Raw genomic sequence first — 20,557 nt, 5'->3', positions numbered from 1 at the left:
CCTAAGCTACTAAATAGTGACGCGTTTCAACATTTTCTTAACACTCCTATTGGCATTAACCTTTTACAGTTTTTGAGCCGAGGACTGGGCAACTTAGAATTGTTATTAAGTAGCCAACCTTACAAAAACTCAATCTTCTTCTCATCCAAGAAATTGGTTGCCCAAGTAGTTGGTTTCCCCATAGGCTTGAGTCCGAGGACCATGCAATGCCTTGGTTCTGTCCAAAACCTAGTTTTCCTCATCCAGGTAGTTGGTTTTCCCATAGGCTTGAGTCCGAGGACTATGCAATGCCTTGGTTCTGTCCAAAACCTAGTTTTCCTCATCCAGGTAGTTTTCCCATAGGCTTGAGTCCGAGATCATGCAATGCCTTGGTTCTGTCCAAAACCTAGTTTTCCTCATCCAAGTAGTTGGTTTCCCATAGGCTTGAGTCCGAGGACCATGCAATGCCTTGGTTCTGTCCAAAACCTAGTTTTCCTCATCCAGGTAGTTGGTTTTCCCATAGGCTTGAGTCCGAGGACCATACAATGCCTTGGTTCTGTCCAAAACCTAGTTTTCCTCATCCAGGTAGTTGGTTTTCCCATAGGCTTGAGTCCGAGAACCATGCAATGCCTTGGTTCTGTCCAAAACCTAGTTTTCCTTTGGCGCTGGACCTTGGCTTTAGGGGAGTTAGCTCCTCAGCCTAGCCCCTAGAATTATCCGTACGATTAATGCTACCAAGCGTAGCCCCTAGCGGAACTTTACCCTAAAACTCTATAACCAGTTGTCAGAAATGACAAGGGAACTCTCTCGACCCACCGCCTATGCCAACACACAAGCCTTTCCCACAGACGGCGCCAATTGTAAGGACTCGATTCGTAACGAACCGTAGCGGTGTTGGGTTCGCACGTAGAAAGGCCCAAACAATATCATTTGTAGAGCGTGGGTTTGAAAGGTTAGGCCTTAGTCACCAGGTGGTGGGTTTTTCGTGGTGGTCATGCGTGGTTAAGCTTTCTTCACCCCTGGAATCTTTCTCCTGGAGGTGGGCTGGGAGGCTCTAGTTTTTTGCCATTTTTCCCCAGCCCCCTCTCTAGATTACTTATCTTTTCTTTTATATCCCCCTGCGTTCATTGTCCTTCGTCCATGTATATGGTCCACCTTTCCAAGACTGATACTTGTCCCATCAGCCCATATTCAAAGTCGTTGGGGGTGGTTGTAAAAGTCAAAGACTACAGCTCTGTCAGGTTCAGAGTATTAAATGGCAATAAGGGCAGCATTCCCTGGATATTTTAGATATTTCTTCCTAGTTTTAGTCTTATACCGTTTTTACCCCTCTTTCTGGTGGGACTTTGGGTCTGCCGAGGACTAAATTGTCCCCGGCTGAATCCCAAGGCTATTTTGCCGAGCTTGGGCCATAGCCTTCCTCGGCTTGGGCCTTTGGCCTCCTCACGGGTAAATGGGCCCGGCCCATAAATTATTTGGGCCCCAAAATATATTATTGTTCATTTTAAAGATTTTGAGGTAAAGACAAACTTTTGCATAATTGTTCATTTTATTTGACTTCACCTAGACAGTAATTTGTTCATATTTTAAATCTCACGTGTTTCTTACATGAGTTAACTGTTAGTTTTTTAACACCAAATTAACAAAGATATTGATTTGACAGCTGTGTATAGTTTAAAGAGTAAATTGGTCAATTAAAAAGTTCAGAGGTGTTTTGGCTAGTAGTTAAAAGTTCATGGGGTGTATAAGCATTTTTCTCCCATAATTTATTATGGTTTGAACTTTCCCTTCCCCTCTCTCACTATCTAACTAATTAAAAAAATTAAAATTAAAATTTAAAAAAATTGAAAAAAAAAAAAAAAACTTAATGCTAATATTTATTTTTTAGTAATCAAAAAAATACTTGTAATAGTTATATAGTTTATGGACGGAACGGAAGAATTAGCATTGATAACAAACATAAACTTTAAGGACTAAAATGATAAAAATAAATTTTGAAGAACAAAATAACAATTCAATAAACAAAGTTAAAAAGAATTAGCATTAACAACAAACATAAACTATGTTACTATAAGGACTAAAATGATAAAAATAAAATTTGAAGAACAAAATAACAGTTCAATAAACAAAATTAAAAAGTGTAATTTGTATTTTAGTCGATTATTTCATACTGTTTTTTTTTCTTCATACTTCTCTCATTTCCACATGTCTCTCTCCCATCACCACCTCTCACTGACACACACTTCAACCCACAACTATGTCCAAACCACCCACAGTGCTAAATGAAGAGAATAAACCCATCACAAATCGTTGGCCTGACATATACTAAGTATCCATTTGGTTTGCATTTGTGTCAGATGTGTCTGTGTTTTTTGGCCCTTTTTTTTTCTTTTTTTTCTTTTAAGGACCAATGCCTCTTGCACTGTTCATTGGACATGAACAGTGTAAGTAGGCAAATGAACAGTAACCCGCACATGAACAATAACCTTTTTATTATTTTTTTATTGTTATCAATTTTCGATTTTCAGTGAAATAAGCGGTATCCAAACGCACACTAAAATCGAAATTCCTATCTAGCAAGAGGTGGATTGATACCTTGCACTTGTTAGAGATTGCACCACCACTTCATTGTCGACAATATTGCAACCTCCACGCCGCTCAGAGAGAGAGAGTGAGTGTTGGATCAAACAAGAAAAAGAAAATGATTTTGCTAAGCTATAGTGCTAGACAGATTTGGATTAACACCGTAGTTAGCATGCAATTTACTCAGTTGCAAACTAGTCCAATGTGAACTTTTTTTTTCTTTTTCTTTTTTTTTTTTTTTTTTTTATCAATGAACAATTCAAATTTTAGCTGACTTTGGCAAAAAAGGTGAAGTTATTTGCAATCTTGGTTTCTTTTATAGCTAGTTCTATTTCCAATAAAGTTGAAGTCAAATTATTTGTAATAAATGTGTCAAAATTTTCCATATCTTTGATGGCATGACATGCATACTAGTGTAAAACAAAGACATTGACAAAATGGTTGTCAAGTAATCCTGGCAAAGAAGGCATCAGATCCCGTTGAATATGTTGAAAGCAAAACAGGAAACGTCTTTATCAGGCATATAAATGTAATAATACGATAGAATCATCAAACATGGATTTACGAAAATGACATATTGTTAACAACATCAAATTACATCATTTTAATATTTTTATAAACTTTAAACGACATTTAGCTCCCCACTTTTTCATATGTCGTATTTTCGACTTTGGCCTAGATAATCCTTTTTTTCCCTTCCCCTTTGTGAGTTTTTTTGATAAATCCCCACCTTTGTTAGTCCCTAAAAAAACAGAACATGTTAATTAAGAAAGTAGCACATATTATGACTTCAAGAAATATAAAACGACAAAAAAAAAAACATACACGTGACTAACTCTAATTAATCTATTAAACATTCATAGCCAACCGTGAAAATTTTGGGACTAGAGATTTGTTATTATTGAGCTGGTCCCTCCAAAATCAAAATAGACAAGATGTGCGTGCATGCATAACAGGAGAACAAGGCAGTTCAAGCTTAAGCAAATCTTAAGCTTACAGACTTAACACCGAATCACAGAGGCCAGGCGTCAGAATTTTTATTGGAAATTGAACTGTTGGGTCTAGCCAATTCATTCTGATTGATTACATGGGAAAGAGTGCTCAAAGCTGCTTGCAGGATATCCTCGAATATCGCTGGCATGGTTCCAAACAATATTTGGTCAAAGTATTAAGTCACACACACACGCTTGAGAGTATTTAACTTCCTCAAAACATGAAGAATATACCATGTACTTGTGGGTGTGTCAATTTGTCAGTGTATGCCCACTAGGGGTGTGCATGGGTCGGGTTGGGTCGGGTTGAGGGAATTTTTTGACCCGACCCATCATGGTGGGTCAAAAAAAATTCGACCCAACCCAACCCATCACATAAGTCCAACCCAACCCAACCCAACCCGCGTGGGTTGGGTTGGGACGGGTTGAACCCATGGGTTTGACAATTTTTTTTTATTATTAAATTGAGTAGAAAAAAAATATAAATATTAATATATTAAAAAAACCTAAAGATTAGTATCAATGTAACTCCTCAAAGACTCAACACTAATGACTAAACAACCATAGTAATTTATTAGAATTTGTGTGAATTAATTGGCTTTTATATAGGATAAGAAGAATTGGTTATTTAAAAAAATTTATTAATTATATAATATATTATATATATATATATATATATAATTAGTATTAGTAGAAGGAATTGAGGAAATGCAAATTATTAAATATAATATATATATATATATATATATATATATATAAAAGTACCCTACAATTGATTTTTTTAAAAAAAAATTATTAAATATAAAATATATTTTAAATATATATTAAATATAGGTGGGTCGGGTCGGGTTTGGCGAGTTTGTAATTTTATGACCCAAACCCAACCCGACCCGCCATAATAATTTTTTTGATAACCCAACCCAACCCACCAAGCCTTAAAAACCGACCCAACCCAGTGGGTCGGGTCGGGTTGGGTCGGGTTTGGCGGATCGGTGGGTTTTCTGCACACCCCTAATGCCCACATGCTCATCCAAAATTTCCCATGCCAAATAAATCTTTCATACAATATAAAAGTACGCATTAAAGCAATACATCCAAGTTGGCCCAGATAGGTATCAAACAAATTAAGAACAAATAAGGAAAGAAAAGTTGTCCATTAAGCAAATGCATAAAAGAACCATCCTAACACGATGCGTTGGTACTTTATATATTTATTAGCCAGCAGTAGTAAAGAATAGTAGCAATGCCACAAGTTGGTAAGCAGAACAGAAGTAAGACAAAATGGTAGGTCATCAGCAAACCTTCACAAAGTTATAGTACTTCTACTCATCCTCCCACTTCTATATGAGTACAAACAAATGTTTTTATAGCAAAAGAGAAATGATTAGGTTACAAAAGTGGTCATAACATGACCACACGAGAATTTTCAAGTGCATCCAAGTCTAATCAGCACATCTCATTACAACTGTTAACAAGATAAGATCCAGATGCAGATTTTGCATGTTTTTAACCTTCACATGATCTGCAGCAAGCATACAATGCTTTCCACTTCCAGTGGATCTCTCCATTTTTTAACTTCACTGCTAACTGCTAAGCTGTCCAAGAAAAATAATGAGTTACTTGAATAAAAAAGATACAAATCTCCCTTACAAACAGGGAAGTGGGATCAAAGTCAAAATTTAATGAAAACCAGGATCTGATGATGAAGAAATATAATTACTTCCTCCATCCCTAAATAATAGTTCTATATTTCCACTTCATGAAGCAGAGGTCACTAGTTCGAATCTCTCTTTCCCCCTGCCCTTCCAAAATTTACTTATCCCATACCCCCCTCCCCCACCCCCCCCCCCCCCCCAAAAAAAAAAAAAGCATAGTTCCATTTTAGAGTGTCTCAAAAGTTATTGTCCATGTAAAAAAATTCAGACGTTAACAGATGCTCTTATTCCCATAACACCCTTCAACACACACACACACACACAAATGAGAAAATGTAGGACAAAATTGGATAAGTAAAACAGTGAAATGCTTTTAACACACTCTACTTAAATAGCACATTCTCTTGGGAGGGACTACAAATCTGGCACAGAGGGAGTACATTATAAGACAAAAGATAGGATCATCAAAGATTTTCCAATGTACAGTAAACTACAGCCTGCATAAAAGAGAAAGCAGGCAATCCATGGGTAGTGCATACCTAATTGTCATAGAAGCGGGAACGGCGTCTTCGAGAACTGTGAATACAACAGCAATAGACATAAATTTGCTATAATATAATGAAACCAGAAAATGCTAGGATATTAACTAACATATGCATGCTAATTTCGATATAGACACATACTCTAACCTCACTCTTCAAGACTACTCCAGTAAGAAAAACTTTTCGAAATTTGACCACATCTAGTAGTGTTTAAAATTGTAAAAGGGTGTATATATTATAGTTTATTTCAATTAAATTATACATTCTAAATTACCATCATTAGCTATCAAATAGTAAAAGTAGCAAACAATTGTCATATTCAAGGATAAAGCTGCAGATACCATCATATTTCAAGGATACAGCAGCAGAGGTAATGACCAGATTAGTTATGTAAGTTCTAAAGAAGTAATGCATCCAGGTCATTGTTCAATGACCAAAATACTTTTCAGAATAGAGTATTTATCACTGACAATCGTTAAAATTACCCATTACAAACTACCTTTGAAAAGTACAATTAAAAAAAAAATTAATTAAATAAATTAAAAAAACCCATTACAAACTATGCCAATACATTATGTCCCGGTTTCACGAATGAACAGTAAAAAAAGAGTGAACAGTAATTTTTCACACATATAAAAATTATTTTGTTACAGTGTTTTCAGTCTTCAGCAAAATAAGCTGTATCCAAACAGACCCTATATAACTAACTCCAAAGCCAGACATAAACCCAAAGCCACCTTCAGGTTCAAATCACTTACCCCACAATCCTAGGGACGAAATACAATAGAATTAGCTGAAAATGTCAGTTTAGAAGTGTAATGTTCCAGGTCTCTTCACACGAAACAATGACAACAAGGTGATGAGAAAAGCTGGAGAACTCCCTCTCTCTTGGTGGGAGGTTTAGATCATGTTCATTTTAAACACTGAATATTTACATCACAAAGAATTTGAAGTACAAAATCAAAAGCAGACAGGAATCTGACTAAAGAAGAGATAAGATCAACCAGTAAATCAAAGCTTGGAATCCAATGGACATGAACATAAAAAGTACCTCATAAGAAAATTGAGATATGAAAGAAGCTCTACTGACCTGCGATGATTGGAGCTACCCCTTGAGGGGACATTTGTACTCACAAATTCATCATCAGTCTCATCTACCCTATACTCAGAATAATCTACAGATGTTACAGAACCTTCATCAGAATTGGAAGTATCGTAACTTATACGTCGATTCCCCCTTCTTGTATCACTAACTCTTGACCTTCTTCTGTTTCTAGAATTCCTAATGTTATCAAACACCTGATACAAGATACAAGAGGTCCACCAGTTCCCCTCATCCCCAGGAAAGTCCTCAAACTCATCTCCAGTTTCATCATCCCCATATTCAATTACATAGTCTCCTAAAACCACCCCGCGTGGGACTTCTGAATGAATAGTGCTCAAAACATCTATGATCTCTGAGGACTGCTGGAAATTCTCCCAATCAAGCTGCCGAGCGGGATCAATCTTTGATGGACGAGCATGAGGATGCTCTAGTTGAGCATGTTTTTGTAGCTCTGTGTAAGTTCCCATAAATTTACATTGATGCTCCTCACAACAACGCTTCTTCTCATCCAGATACAGACGGGCCTTGTCGACAACAACCCACCCAGTAACCTCTCCTCTACACAAGGGACAACTTGGTTTACAGACTTCAGATACCACTGGTTCAGTGCTTTCTGTGGGAGTTACATCAGATGTTGAAGGTGACGACATACCATAAGCACTTTTGAAACGGTCCAAGCAATTTGAGTGCAAGTGATCTGTGTCACACACAAAAGGACGACATCCTTTCTCATAAGATGAGCATTGGAGAAGTACACCATTGTGAGGGAAATCCAAGCATATAGGGCAAATCACATCTTCCCAATTGGTATTTAAACGAATATCCTCCATACTGGATACACTGGATTGGAACCCTCTTTCATAAAAAGGTCTAAAGGCCATGAAGAGTTTATTCACTTGAAAATGCACACGCAGATAGCATGCAGCTCACTCTCCTTAGATAGCTGTTGTCAATTGAACAAAAGCTTGATGGAAGTACAAAGGAAAACCTAGCCAAGTTTTTAGGTTAAACCAAATAGAACAAGCCCTTCGATGTAGTACATCATGCCATCATATAGAGCTGCATAGTAGAATATGACAGTAAGTGGGATGAAAACAAGGAAAAAAGAGAGAAAGATATGCAGACAAGTTGTTTAAGAATGTTACTTCCACTTAAAACGCTTTTTGGTTGTTTGGGGTGGACAAACAACACAGAAACTAAAAGACAGAACTTCCTTGTCTGAAACAATTACTAAAGCATATTATAGGACATTTGAGGAAAAACATCAAACCAATAAAGACAGTACTAGGAAAACTGAGAAAAAGTACTGCATAGATAAGTTTAAAATAAGTAAAACAAAAACCACTATCTTCTGGTTGACAACAGACAAAGGTGCCATCCCTGTAGGAGACACCAGTTTAAGAAAATTCTCAAGGTGCAGCTACTCCTTGTAATCAAAATCCCTATCTCAAAATCATTATTAGTTTATTCATTTCTATAAGAGTCTCAGAAAAAAAGTGACCATGTTAAACCATATATTACCGCTTACATAAAGCAGTGCAAAAGGGTTCAAGCCTTACAAAAATTCTCCTTGAATGAACCAGTTACATAGAAAACCATTGTTAAGACAAGTTGTTTCTATAAAGAATATGATATCATAAATCTCATACTCAATGTACAGAGTCTGAATTTTACAAATATAAATTAAGCAAAGAAATTGATGTATGCCTACTAGTACTACAAAACATAAGACCTCTTCACTTATTTTAAAGTTCTCTTCAGTAACCAAAAACAGGCTATATTATATATTGATTTTTATTGTTTGGATGAAACAGAATTTTAATTTTAAGGGAGGAACAATAAAGCAATGGGCTCTAATAGCAAACAAATTTATAGTAAGGGAAAAAAAAATTCAGTAGCTGATATTGTGTGATCATTTTAAAAACTAAAACTATCATTTCAAATCAATCAAGTCAACATTTAAGTAAACACATACTTTTTCAATAATAAAGATAACAATTCAATATAAACGAGGCAAAAGAAAAAAAAAAAAAAAAGCATAGTTTTACAATAACATATATGAACAAACATGAAATAGACAGCAACTATAAAATGATCCAATAACCAAGTAGGTCCAATCATAAAAGAGAAAATATTGTACCAATCCAAAGCCATAGTTATTCACTAAATTCCTCAAAGAACCCGTAGGCCCTTGCATCAAAATTAACAAATAATAACAATAAAATAAACCAATCCACAATCATGGGCATTCATTAAAAAAAGTAAATATTGAACAAAATGAACTAAAATTAAAAGGGCACCCAAAAAAAATTAAATACACAATCATGGGTATTCAGTAAAATCAAAGGAAACCCAGTAAAAATAAACTAAAACCCATAAAAATTTGAACTTTATTTAGTAGAAAAGACAGTCAGACATGCAAGTGATCAAATGATAACATAGGAAATTAAACATGAGTTGACTCACCTCGTATAGGCGAATTTAGGAGTGGAAATGAAAAACCCAGATAGAGAGAGAGAGAGAGATAAGAGGTAAGAGGAGGAGAGAGAGAGAGAAAGAGAAAGACAGTTTTTGGTGGCTTCAATCAGTTTCTGTGAGCGATTAGAGAGAGTCAGTTTCAGACTTTCTCTTCAGAAGTAGAGGTAGGTAAAGGTCTTCCCTCTCTCTCTCTCTCTTTCCCAAATTTCTCTTTTTCTTTTCCAAAAAAGAAGGTTAAAAAAGGTAAAGTCCTTCCTTTTTAAGGTATATTGACGTAAATGTCCTTTTTTTCCATTATTATTTTGGTGGGTTTTATATTGGTTAAGAAAATTAATTTAGATAAAAATATAATGGTGACTTGTGAGTAGAAAAGCTAAAAGTCGGTAGGTATATATAAGGAAACAAATTAATGATCATTATATAAGTGTCTTTAGGACATTTGTTAATAAAATATATTAAGAAAGTTTTTATATTATTTTTACAAAAAATATAAAAAAAGGGTAAAAAAAATTAAGTACTATTTTCATTTTTTATAAAAAAAATTAAAATATTTTTTAAATCAATGCATTTAGAGTATTCGTTAACTTTTTTTCATAAATTAAATAAGCAAAAAAAAAAAAAAATGAGTTAGATAATTTTACAACTTGTAGGAGGGAGGAATGAATTGAATTTAATTGAGACGTTAGTATTTAATGAAATTGAGGTCAAATTATCAATTTTAGTCATATATGGAGAGAAAGCAAATAAAATAAATTTACCAAAAAGACCAACCAAAAAAAAAAAAAAGCAACTACAAGGTAGCTAGTTTCAAGAAAACAAAATAAATGGAAGGAGTACTCATCCAGTCATCCTTTTAATGAGATGTCCTATATAGAGAAAAGGCAAATAAAAGATAACAGGTTTATAGGTAAAATTTTATATCCATTTCTTTTAGAATTGTGTAATTATTCAAGGTTATTTAACAAAAAGAAGGAAAAGATTGTCTAATGGTTTAACCTGCGGACAATGTTACTAATTTTACATCACAAATGTGAGTTTTAATTAATTTAATTAATAATAAAAAGTTTATGATCAAATAAGAAATTTTGGTTTGAATCTCGACTACATTAAAAATCTATTTTGTGTCTTAACTTGATTAAAAGAACAATTTTTACTGAGTAAATCCCATAAGTTGAATGCTATCATATATTTTCACCCAAAAAAAATTATATTATAAACACTACTTTTGATTTACTTTAATCACTTTTTCCTTTTTTTTTATTCAATGTATTAAAAGCTATATAAAATGATAATAAAGTTGAAAACTTTCAACAATGAGACATTGTTTAGAGACGTGCTATGCTATAAGATGTTGAAGTGGACATTACATAATTGCATGTCTATCATTTTCTTTTCTTATAAAATAAATTTGTACATAATTTGTTTTTAGCATATGTTCGGGGAAAGGGTTATGATGGTTTTTTTTTTTTTTAAATTAAAGAAAGGGCTATGATGTTACTACATTATTTATACAAAAGCAATTGCATATATAGACATCGCATTTGGGAGGAAAAGGTGTTGTTATTTTATTTTTATTTTTTCATATTTAAAGTGGGATATTGTCATTCCATTAAACATGCCATAAAGTTCAAGATACATCTAAATAGAAGTCAACTTTTTTTCTTTTTTTCTTTTTTTCTTTTTTGGTAAACAGGATGATTTCATTAACTAAAAAACATAGAGCATTTTCGCTCATACAGAGTCCCAACAACATCAAGGTTGAGCAAAAGAGAAACATCAGCTAGGGGGGAGTGGAAAATTACAAAATCTTGGGAAAGTAAGGCGCCTCTTCTAGCAAGGGCGTTAACACACTTATTTGCCTCTCTATAGCAATGCTGGACTCTAGTTCTTGGGATCTTCTGGAGGCCTGCCTTGCAGTCAACAATAATAATGTCATTACTATTTGGTCTTCGTTCATTATTCTGCAGCAAATTAACCACAAGCTTTGCATCTAGTTTGATTAAAACATTAGGCAAGTTTAAATTGATACACAGGCTGATACCATCCTGCAGCACCTAGAGTTCCACTGCCACACTAGTGGTGTATCCGATGGTTTTAGCATATCCACTCACCCATTTCCCATGGTGATTGCGGATAACTCCACCTCCACCAGCTTTGCCTGGATTTCCCAACGAGGAGCCATCTAAATTAAACTTGAACCAATTTTCAGGAGGAGGATGCCACCTAAACTAAATAACTGTCAATGAGCGTCTCAGCCTTTCATTCACGCCGAGGAAGGCAAACTCAGCGACTTTAGCTATTGCTTCAACCATAAGAGGTTTTTGGGTGGTCTGATCCCTAAAGATCACTCTGTTGCGCCTAAGCCAAAGACACCATACACCAAACGTGAAGAAAGTGCCCCAAGGGATACTAGCGGTGGATATTTGATGAGAGGTCAGTTAATTCGTAACCAATCCAACAAATTTACATTGTAAAACAAATTTGAATGAATAGGAGGAGGAAAAGAGTTCCAGAAAGCCCGAACTTGATGACAATCTCTCAAAATATGTATGATAGATTCTACATCAATATTGCATAAAGGGCAAGAAAGGGGGATATTTAGCCCCCCTAGCACTTAGTACCTCTCTAGTTGGGATACTTCGGTGGAGGCATTGCCATAGGAAGCACTTGATCTTGGGAAGCGTAGAAGTTTTCCAAATCCAATTGCCCATGAAAGGTTCGCAATGGAAATTGTCATGAGCCACACAGGCTAGATTATAGGCTTCTTTAAGATCAAACTCCCCATTAGGAGATTCAGTCCACACCAGTAGCTGACATGGGAATAGGAGTAGCTTTGATTTTCTGACTTAAGGAGTAAGGAAGAACAAAGGAAATGATCCCCAAATTCCAGAAGTTGTGCTGTGTAATATCCCTAAGCAGAATAGATTCCTCATTTCTTTGGAAAGGACCTACAATGAGGCTTCTAAAAGGCTCATCACTGAACCATTTGTCATGCCAAAAGGATAGGACACTATTTTTTACCACTATCCACTTAATGCCTTTCTTGAAGATTGATTCACCTTTTTTGAGCACTACCCACTTGGGTGAACAAGATCTCAGCTTGAATGGGGATTGCCTTCGTCTACTAGCATACTTGTGAGCAAGAACTCTAGCCCAAAGCGAGTCCTTCTCTTGGTGAAAACGCCAATTGATTTTGGCAAGTAAAGCTGAATTCTTTTCCTTGGCCGATTGGAGACCAAGGCCTCCATCCTTCTTTGATTTAGTTAATTTCTTCCAGCTGACTAAATGAAGTTTCTTTTTGCCATCCGTTGTGCCCCAAATAAAGTTGCAATAGAGTCTGTCAACACTTTGGGTAACCTTTGAAGGGAGGGCAGCACATTACATGGAGTAATTTGGGATAGTGGATAAAGTAGCTTATGCCAAAACAAGCCTCCCAGCAAAGGAGAGGAGGTGAGCTTTCCACCCTGCTAATCGGGCTTGAACACGCTCAATCACTGCCCCAAAAACCTATGGAGTCGATGTGTGCTATATGGGGTAACCAAGATACTTTCCCAAGGACGAGGTAGAGTGGAACTCTAAGATATTGCAGAGCTCCTCTCTATAATTATGAGACAAATTAGGGGAAAAAATACACGAGATTTTCGTGCACTCACCTTTTGGCCAGAAAGCTCACAGAAAGTATCTAGCACATCTGGCACAGCTCAACAATTTTTAACATCAGCTTTAGTAAAAAGAACCAAGTCATATGCAAAGAATAGATGAGAAAAAGCCACACCATCTCTAGAGGCCGAGACCAGGTCCCACTATCTATCTTCACATTTATCTATTATGAGTGCCCCAAGGATTTCCATGCAAAGGATAAAGAGATAAGGGGAAAGGGGGTCTCCTTGCCTAATACCCCTTGAAGGCTGGAATGAGTCCAGAGCCCCACTATTAAAGAGGATTGAGATGGTTGAGGATGAAACACAGCTCATAATAAAGGAGATGAGATGGCTAGGAAACTTGAACAGAGCAAGAGTATCCCTAATGAAGCTCCTCTTGAGTTGATTGTAGGCTTTCTCCAAGTCAATTTTAATAGCCATGACTCCTTCTCTGCCTCTCTTTTTGGACATAGACTGAATTAGCTCTTGGACAATGATGGTGTTATCAACACCCTTCCTCTTAGGCACAAAAGCTGTTTGGAGCAGTGAGACTAAATAATCTAGAGTTGGTCAGATGCGGGCTATAATAAGCTTAGTTATAACCTTGTACACTGTGTTACATTTGCCAATAGGGCAATAGTTATTAGGGGATTCCGGATTGTTGCACTTAGGAATGAGAGTAATCAGTGTTCTGTTGAGATACTCAAGGACTTTCCCAAAACAGAAAGTTTGCTTGACTTCAGTCTTTACCAAATTGCCCACAATCAGCCAGAACTGTTGAAAAAATCCCGCATAAAGCCCGTTTGGACCGGGGGCTTTGTAAGGTTTAAGAGATTGTAGAGCAGCAAGAATTTCATCATCAGTGACCGGGCGCTCCAGCTTGGTTATATCTTCAAATTTTAAGCTACACCTCCAGAATGGGGGTTGCCACTCCTGCCTAGAAGCACTACAATGGGAAGTAGTGAAGAGGTTGATAAATCCTTGTTTAATAAAGTCAACAATTTCATGATCCCCATTTAACCAATTATCCATACTGTCTTTCATACTAGAAATATGGTTCCTCCTTCGGCAGATCAAAGCTAAATTATGAAAGAATGTAGTGTTTCTATCACCCTCAAAGACCCAAGAAATTCTTGATTTCATACTCCAGAATTCTGCCTCCAAGTTAGCAACTGATGATAGTTCGACTAAAAGAGACTTTTCTAGATCGATTAGGAAATTGTTGAGATTATTTCCCAAGGCAGTTTGCACTCCCTTGAGCCTTGCATAGATTCTTCGCTTTCTATGGAAAAGATTCCCAAAATGGTCCCTATTCCAGGTTTTAGCTCGTGGTAAAGGAATAGATGGCACTAGGTAAATTTGAAGTACCTGACCATGCATCTCTAACCAAGCCAAGAAAGAAAGGGTGGGAGATCCACATTGGTTGGTACCTAAATGACCAAGGAAACTAGACTCCATGATCATTATGCAAGGATAGCACAATAGGACTGTGATCAGAGTGGGATCTTTCCAAATGTTTGACACGAGCTTCCGGTTATAGTACATTCCAGCCAGTGTTTACAAATACCCTGTCAATTCTTTCTTCAATAAGAGTGAATAGGGGTTGCTGGTTTGTCCACGTGAAACGCGGACCAGAAAAACCCAAATTAATCATCCCACAATTATTCAAGCAATCTTGAAAATTGATAGCTCTAGAGATGTTTACTGGCTTGCCACCAAATTTATCTTCACCCATTAGAACTTCATTAAAGTCCCCCGCAATGATCCAAGGAAGGGTATGAAGTTCAGCAACCTTGGACAAATTGTCCCACAACAAACACCTTTCTGCAAATCTAGGGCTAGCATAGATAGCAGACATTAACCACGAGTTATTTGAGAAGAGGCCTCTCACCAAAGTGTGAATCTCTTGCTCTGTCGATGAGAGTTCAGAAACATCCATTTGTGTAGTGTCCCAAAGAACCCACAGACCTCCGGTGAATCTAATATTATTGGCATGAATTGCCCTATCAAAAAGAAGCTTATCTGAAATATCCTTGGCTCTCTAGCCACTGATTTTTGTCTCAGTGATGATCATAATAGCAAGAGAGTGAATATGGGCCATATCATGAACAAAACTTTGAAAGGAAGGGCTCAGAGCACCCCGACAATTCCAAACTACAATATTCGTAATTAATGATGATAAAGAGAGAGTAACAAAATCACTCAGAGGTAAGGGACTCACCTCCTTCCTCAATCTGCATGCCTTATGTATCCACATCTTGATTTACCTGAGGGGGGGCTTCAGATTCAATCTCATGCTAAGTTCCTCAACTTGGTCAGGCCTTGGGTTTGATCCCTTTTCAGTCCCTTTCTTGGGCGGCCTGAGCTTGGAATCGATTCGCTTTAAAGTAGCTTTGGAGACATTAATAGCTACAGAAGCCACTAGATTATTCATATTTCCTTCAGATACGACGGACGCGTTGAAGATGTCTCTCAAGGGGGTTTTGGAAATTGGCAACTCTGAATCTTCAATATCTAGTGCAGCCTCGACCCCCTTCTAGACCTCGTCATCTTTAGCGACCGTTTCCACTTCAACTTGGAAGGTAGGTGTGGCTCCACTAGAGCTACCTACTGTGAACACCAACAATTTGTCAGATGGAGCTTTGAAATCATGGCCAAACTTTGGTTCCTTTTCCTTAGATGAATATTTCAGGCGATCCCCTTTCAAGCTTGAAGCCCCACGAAATTTCTGATTGGTTCGTGGATTCCGAGATCGGTGCTTGGCAGATGACTGGGCTATAGGGATATTAGACCTGTCCTTATTCTCTGCTTGGGTAGTGTGATCTGCCACAAGCACACTATCCTCTGAACGAGGCCTAGCAGCATGCTTACTCACCCTAGCAGCATGCTTACTCACCCTTTCAGTAGGGCATGATGGGTCAAACTTGAGGTTAGGTGGGCTTTCAGCTTGATTAGGGGGTCGGGCTCTTAACTGTTGAGCCAAACTAAATTGGGGAGTATGGGCTAAATCTGTATATCCCTTCCTAGTAGATTACCTTTTTCGTGAAATAAGGACCCAGGGCCCATAGGTCTCTTCATTAGAGGCAGAATGGTCTATTATAGTTGGGTCATCACCCTTGGCTTTGTCTTCTCCACCTTTCTCTGATGCCCTAGCTATGTACGAACAGCTCTCTACCTTGTGACCCACACGACCATAGGAAAAACATAAGGAATTAATCCCCTTGTATTGCACCAGTTGCTCAACACCTCCAATCTTAATAATTTTAATGAGGGGGTTAGCAAGATTGATCTGAATGCAAATCCTAGTGAATCACCCCCTAGTCTCTAATGCCGTGTGTGTATCAATCCTTATGACAGGGCCTATGGCTTGCCCAAGGTCTTGCAGCATCGACGGCTCGTAGTATTCAATGGAGAGCTTAGGGAAACAAACCCAAATAGCTACCGAGAATACACAAGCCATTGACGACTTAAAGTTCGGTTCTCATTTTCTAATGGAGAGGTAATGCCCTCCAATGAACCAATGACCATCCTTCAGCACTCTTTCATAGTCTTCTTTCAACGAGAACGAACTAGGAAAAAATCCCTCTCTAGATCCACCCAATTCAACCTACCACTAGGCTTCCACATGTTCATGATACGCGAGGTGAGGAACTAAAATCCCACAGTCTTGCCAACCACTTTGACTATTAGCGTATTTGTCCATAGAGATCTGATACTTGCTTTCCTAACACTAGCAAGGTTAACAGCTGCTATCCCTGCTACAAGATCAGAGCTCTCATCATCGGAGTCAGCTACCATATCCATTTCATTCTCGAAATTGAAGGCTCGTTCATAAGCTCCAGGAATCTCACAGTGAGCCTCTCCTTGTAGAAGCTTCTTCTCCCCTTTGATCGAGGAGAGATGCCATCTGAGTTATTATCAGCTTTATGGGTTTCCTTAACTTTCTTGGTGCTAAGCTGCAATTCCTCATCTTCCTCCATTGACCTAACGACAGCCTCCACGCTCATTGTCTTTTTTTGTTTTTCCCTTATTTTCTCTCTTTAGGGTGAACCGCACGTCAACTTTTCTTTTTTGTTTTTAAAAGAAGTCAACTTGATATTATTAGTATGGTACTTCTTTGTGATCAACACCAATTAATAGTTAGTCAATTTTTTCTCCTCAAAAATAGTTAGTCAATTATTTAATAAGTAAAGTTTACTTTTTTTTTTCTTTTTTTTCTTTTTTTTTTATATACAATAAGTAAAGTTTACTTAGAGAAAAAATTGCATCTTGTTGGGAGGGGGGAGTCAGAAGAAAAGGAACAATCAATGGGACCCATCCGAAGTATGATTGGGCCAAACTGTTCATCAAATCAAGCCCAACCTAGTTGGAACAATCGAAGCACTAGGTGGATCAAGGAAACCGAGGATGGTGACCCGCCCAAGGAGGCCAAGGAATAGATACTTCTCGAGACACGAGAGATAAGCCACAAAGGCCATGGGGTTGGAAGCCGAGGGGGGCCAATGTGACGTACGAATAAGAGCGGGAGGAAACTTTCAGAGAAAGCATACATTACCTCTGCATTCAATGCACTGCACCAACTCAACATGCCGCATTAATGGCAGAATGACCCTTAAACAATGCCCTCACTACCACCAGCAAGACAGTTATGGAATAAGTATCTAAAGAAAGATCGATAGCCCTCCAAGTAGAATGTTGGAATACAATGGGGGATCGAAAAAAGTTTATAGAAAGAAATAAAGAAATAGAAAGAGAAAGAGACCAGTGTAATACCGGGAATTGTATTTCTTAAGAAAAATTGTTCCTGGGCCCTCTCTTTTCCGACTATATTTCTATTAGGTATTGTCATTCTTGCTAATCCAATTTCTTTAATTATCAAGCCCTAATCCTTAGGAATCAAAGTATTGGTCTTAACTATCCATCTCTACAAATTAGTTGTATTGAGCCTTTATCTAGCCCATTTTTAGCAGGTTGGACCTGGTTTTATGATTTTCCCCCTACACGTCTCTTATGAGAGAGATCACAAATATACAGTTTCTAATGTTATTGATATTTCTTTTTCAAAAAAAATAAGATTTGTTATTGACATTTCACAGTTGTGTTTAGACACGCACCCCGTGTTAGACTGGATCTCTCATATGGTTTATTTTCAGATTGCATGCATTATCCACGTGTCTCCAAGTCACACTCTCCAGATTTCATGATCATCCAAAGTCAAAGGCATTAAATATTTTGATTTCTCTTCTCTTCTTAAAAAACAATTTTTTTCTTTATTTTTTTTTTCAAAAGAAAATATCTGTATATAATATATCCCCTTCCCAGTTCCCACGCAAAGAAGAATAAAATTTTATTTTAAACGAATCTATTTTATAATTTGAATTAAATATTATAAATTTAAAAAGGTAGTACATATTATCACGTTTTTTAAAATTATATGCATTATTAAATCTAGAAAAAAAAAAAATCTTAATTGTGGAAGTATACGTGCAGAGATTTTTTTTTTTTTTTTTTTCAAGAGAGAAACCATTTCTATTATAAAAAAGAAATGAAATTATAAAAAAATTTAAAAAAACCACTTGAAACTGCTTGTATTCAAATAAACAAATTTCAGTAGTTATATGAAATCTGAATTTTTTTACTTTTACATGTTGAACATTTTTATTCAATGTTCTAGTTTGAAAATGTGACTTTTTGTATCTTTTATTTTAAGAATACTTTGTATCCTTAATTTGTAATAGGATTATCTTTGTAAGTAAAAAGGTTGACATTAAAGAGTTTCTATTCCAATTATATGTAAATATACAACTAAAAATTTATACTAAAATACAAATTACATCCTCTTAATTTAACATTTTTCAATTTCAGCCCTAACGTTTTTTTTTTCCAATGTCGATCCCTCAACTTTCACTTCATATAAATTTGGTGAGATTAAATTCTATAAGAACATAGTATAAAAATCATGCTTTAACCCTCCAATTCCAACATGTCACATCATCTTATTACATATTTAAGAATAAACATAATCACACTCAATCAATTCTAAGTCCCATATATAAATTCAACCAAATTGGGAATAGATTGAGATGTTATTAGGTGTGGTAGAAAATGCTGATGTGACAATTACTTATTGAATTGTGTAAAATATGGGTTTTACACCCTATCTTTATAGAATTTAATCTCAAATTTGGTGCTTCCATCCACTTCAATTTAGTGGGTAGCTGTTAAATGCCAAAAATTACATAATTCTTATTTTTTACCTTAAGATAAAACTAAAAAGAGATGTTCTCCCATCAAAAAAAAAAAGAGATGTTCAGAATGATAACGGCTAGTATTTTGGGTTATGCACGGCCTTTCACGGTAGATTTTTTTTTTTCCTCCTATTTTTGGTCGTACATATTGTATTCACAGATGAGTGCAGATTAAAAATAAATAAAAACCTTAAAACTTATATTTTTAAACAATTATTTTTAGACAAAACTAATTTTTCTCATTTTTTTCTAGTTTAAAATTGAAGAATTGAACGAAAGGACCACATTAACATGAAATGAAAGTTGAGGTACAAAATTGAGAAAAAATGACTTTAAGAACATAATTGAAAATTGAACATAATTGAATATAATTTGTAATTTTTTTTTTTTTCATATGTTCTTTTATGGGATCTGGCTTCAATGTGGAATCATAGATTTGAAAAAACTTGCTAAATCTTTTTTTTTTTTTTCCCCCTCTATTTATTTCCAGTTTTCAGCTTTGTTTCATGAGTTTCCTCCTCGATTTTACAGTCAAGAACAAATAATTTCTTTATTAATAAGTACATTCAAGAACGTTCAATAAAGTAAATCATTCTTATCATGCCTCAAATGGGATGGTAATCCTATGGGCCACAAACTTTAGGCTATCCAGTTTGCCACTTTCTAGAATCTAGAAAAAGTATAGCTCTAAACCAATTTAAAACTCTCTCCCACTCATTGTGATAATTGAAAAAGTCAAAAAAACCAACAATGTGTAATTTTAGTCACATAACTTATTTAAATAAGACACATAGATAGTGTTATAAATCGTCAGGTAGTGAATTAAAGGAAAATCATTTTTAAACTATCTTTTCTAATATATTACATGATGATATATATAAGATTATCCATATTTATTATTTAAACAAAAAAATATTCATATAGTTATAACCACATATGGATGGTCTCTTCAATTGTTACAAAACATTTTTTTTTTTTTTTTTTTGAGAAACAATTGTTACATAACATGTTGGCGCAAGATAGATCCAAACTGTTTTAAAATAAAAGCAAAAGCACCCAGTTGCTTCTTCTTTTCGTCGATTATTTATTTATATAAACATCTCTGCTAGTAAATTGGCCAATAAGCAGAAAACTATGCGTGCCATTAGGCTATTGACTGAAAGCACGTTTTGCTAGCATCTTGCCCTCACGTAAGAAACTTCTATAATGCAAATATAAAATAAAATAACATGAGTGTCAAATATGACTACAATAACATACGACAGAGAGAGGAGACCTCATCTTTTCTTTCTTCCGGGAATAAAATGGATAAAACTGAGTGATGAATATATACG

General features: G+C 36.0%; 1 protein-coding gene across 3 annotated transcripts; it reads right to left on the bottom strand.

Moving 5' to 3' along the window:
• Nucleotides 1–4,723: 4,723 nt before the first annotated feature.
• Nucleotides 4,724–9,539, bottom strand: LOC115971561. 3 transcript variants are annotated; one of them, XM_031091555.1, is made up of 4 exons: nucleotides 9,323–9,539; nucleotides 6,842–7,915; nucleotides 5,749–5,785; nucleotides 4,724–5,149 (listed from the first exon to the last, which is right to left on the bottom strand). In XM_031091555.1, exons 2-3 carry the CDS (start codon nucleotides 7,735–7,737, stop codon nucleotides 5,749–5,751), a joined length of 933 nt encoding a protein of 310 aa, XP_030947415.1. In that variant the 5' UTR covers nucleotides 7,738–7,915; nucleotides 9,323–9,539; the 3' UTR covers nucleotides 4,724–5,149. The 3 variants fall into 3 exon arrangements, with proteins under 3 accessions (XP_030947415.1, XP_030947414.1, XP_030947416.1); XM_031091556.1 differs by having other exon boundaries at nucleotides 5,059–5,144; XM_031091554.1 differs by lacking the exon at nucleotides 5,749–5,785.
• Between the last annotated feature and the right edge of the window lie 11,018 nt (nucleotides 9,540–20,557).

Source organism: Quercus lobata, chromosome 12 (genome assembly GCF_001633185.2).
Source record: "Quercus lobata isolate SW786 chromosome 12, ValleyOak3.0 Primary Assembly, whole genome shotgun sequence".
NCBI lineage: Eukaryota > Viridiplantae > Streptophyta > Magnoliopsida > Fagales > Fagaceae > Quercus > Quercus lobata.
Note: the sequence above shows the minus strand (reverse complement) of the source record. Positions and strands in the feature narration are given on the sequence as shown.

Bases quoted from the DNA above. Each gene is read 5' to 3' on its own strand.
- LOC115971561 (XM_031091554.1), bottom strand. From the start codon at position 7,737: ATGGCCTTTAGACCTTTTTATGAAAGAGGGTTCCAATCCAGTGTATCC. The intron at 5,150-6,841 runs GTCAGTAGAGCT...TTTCTTGGACAG, and splicing joins GGTAGCTCCAATCATCGCAG to CTTAGCAGTTAGCAGTGAAG.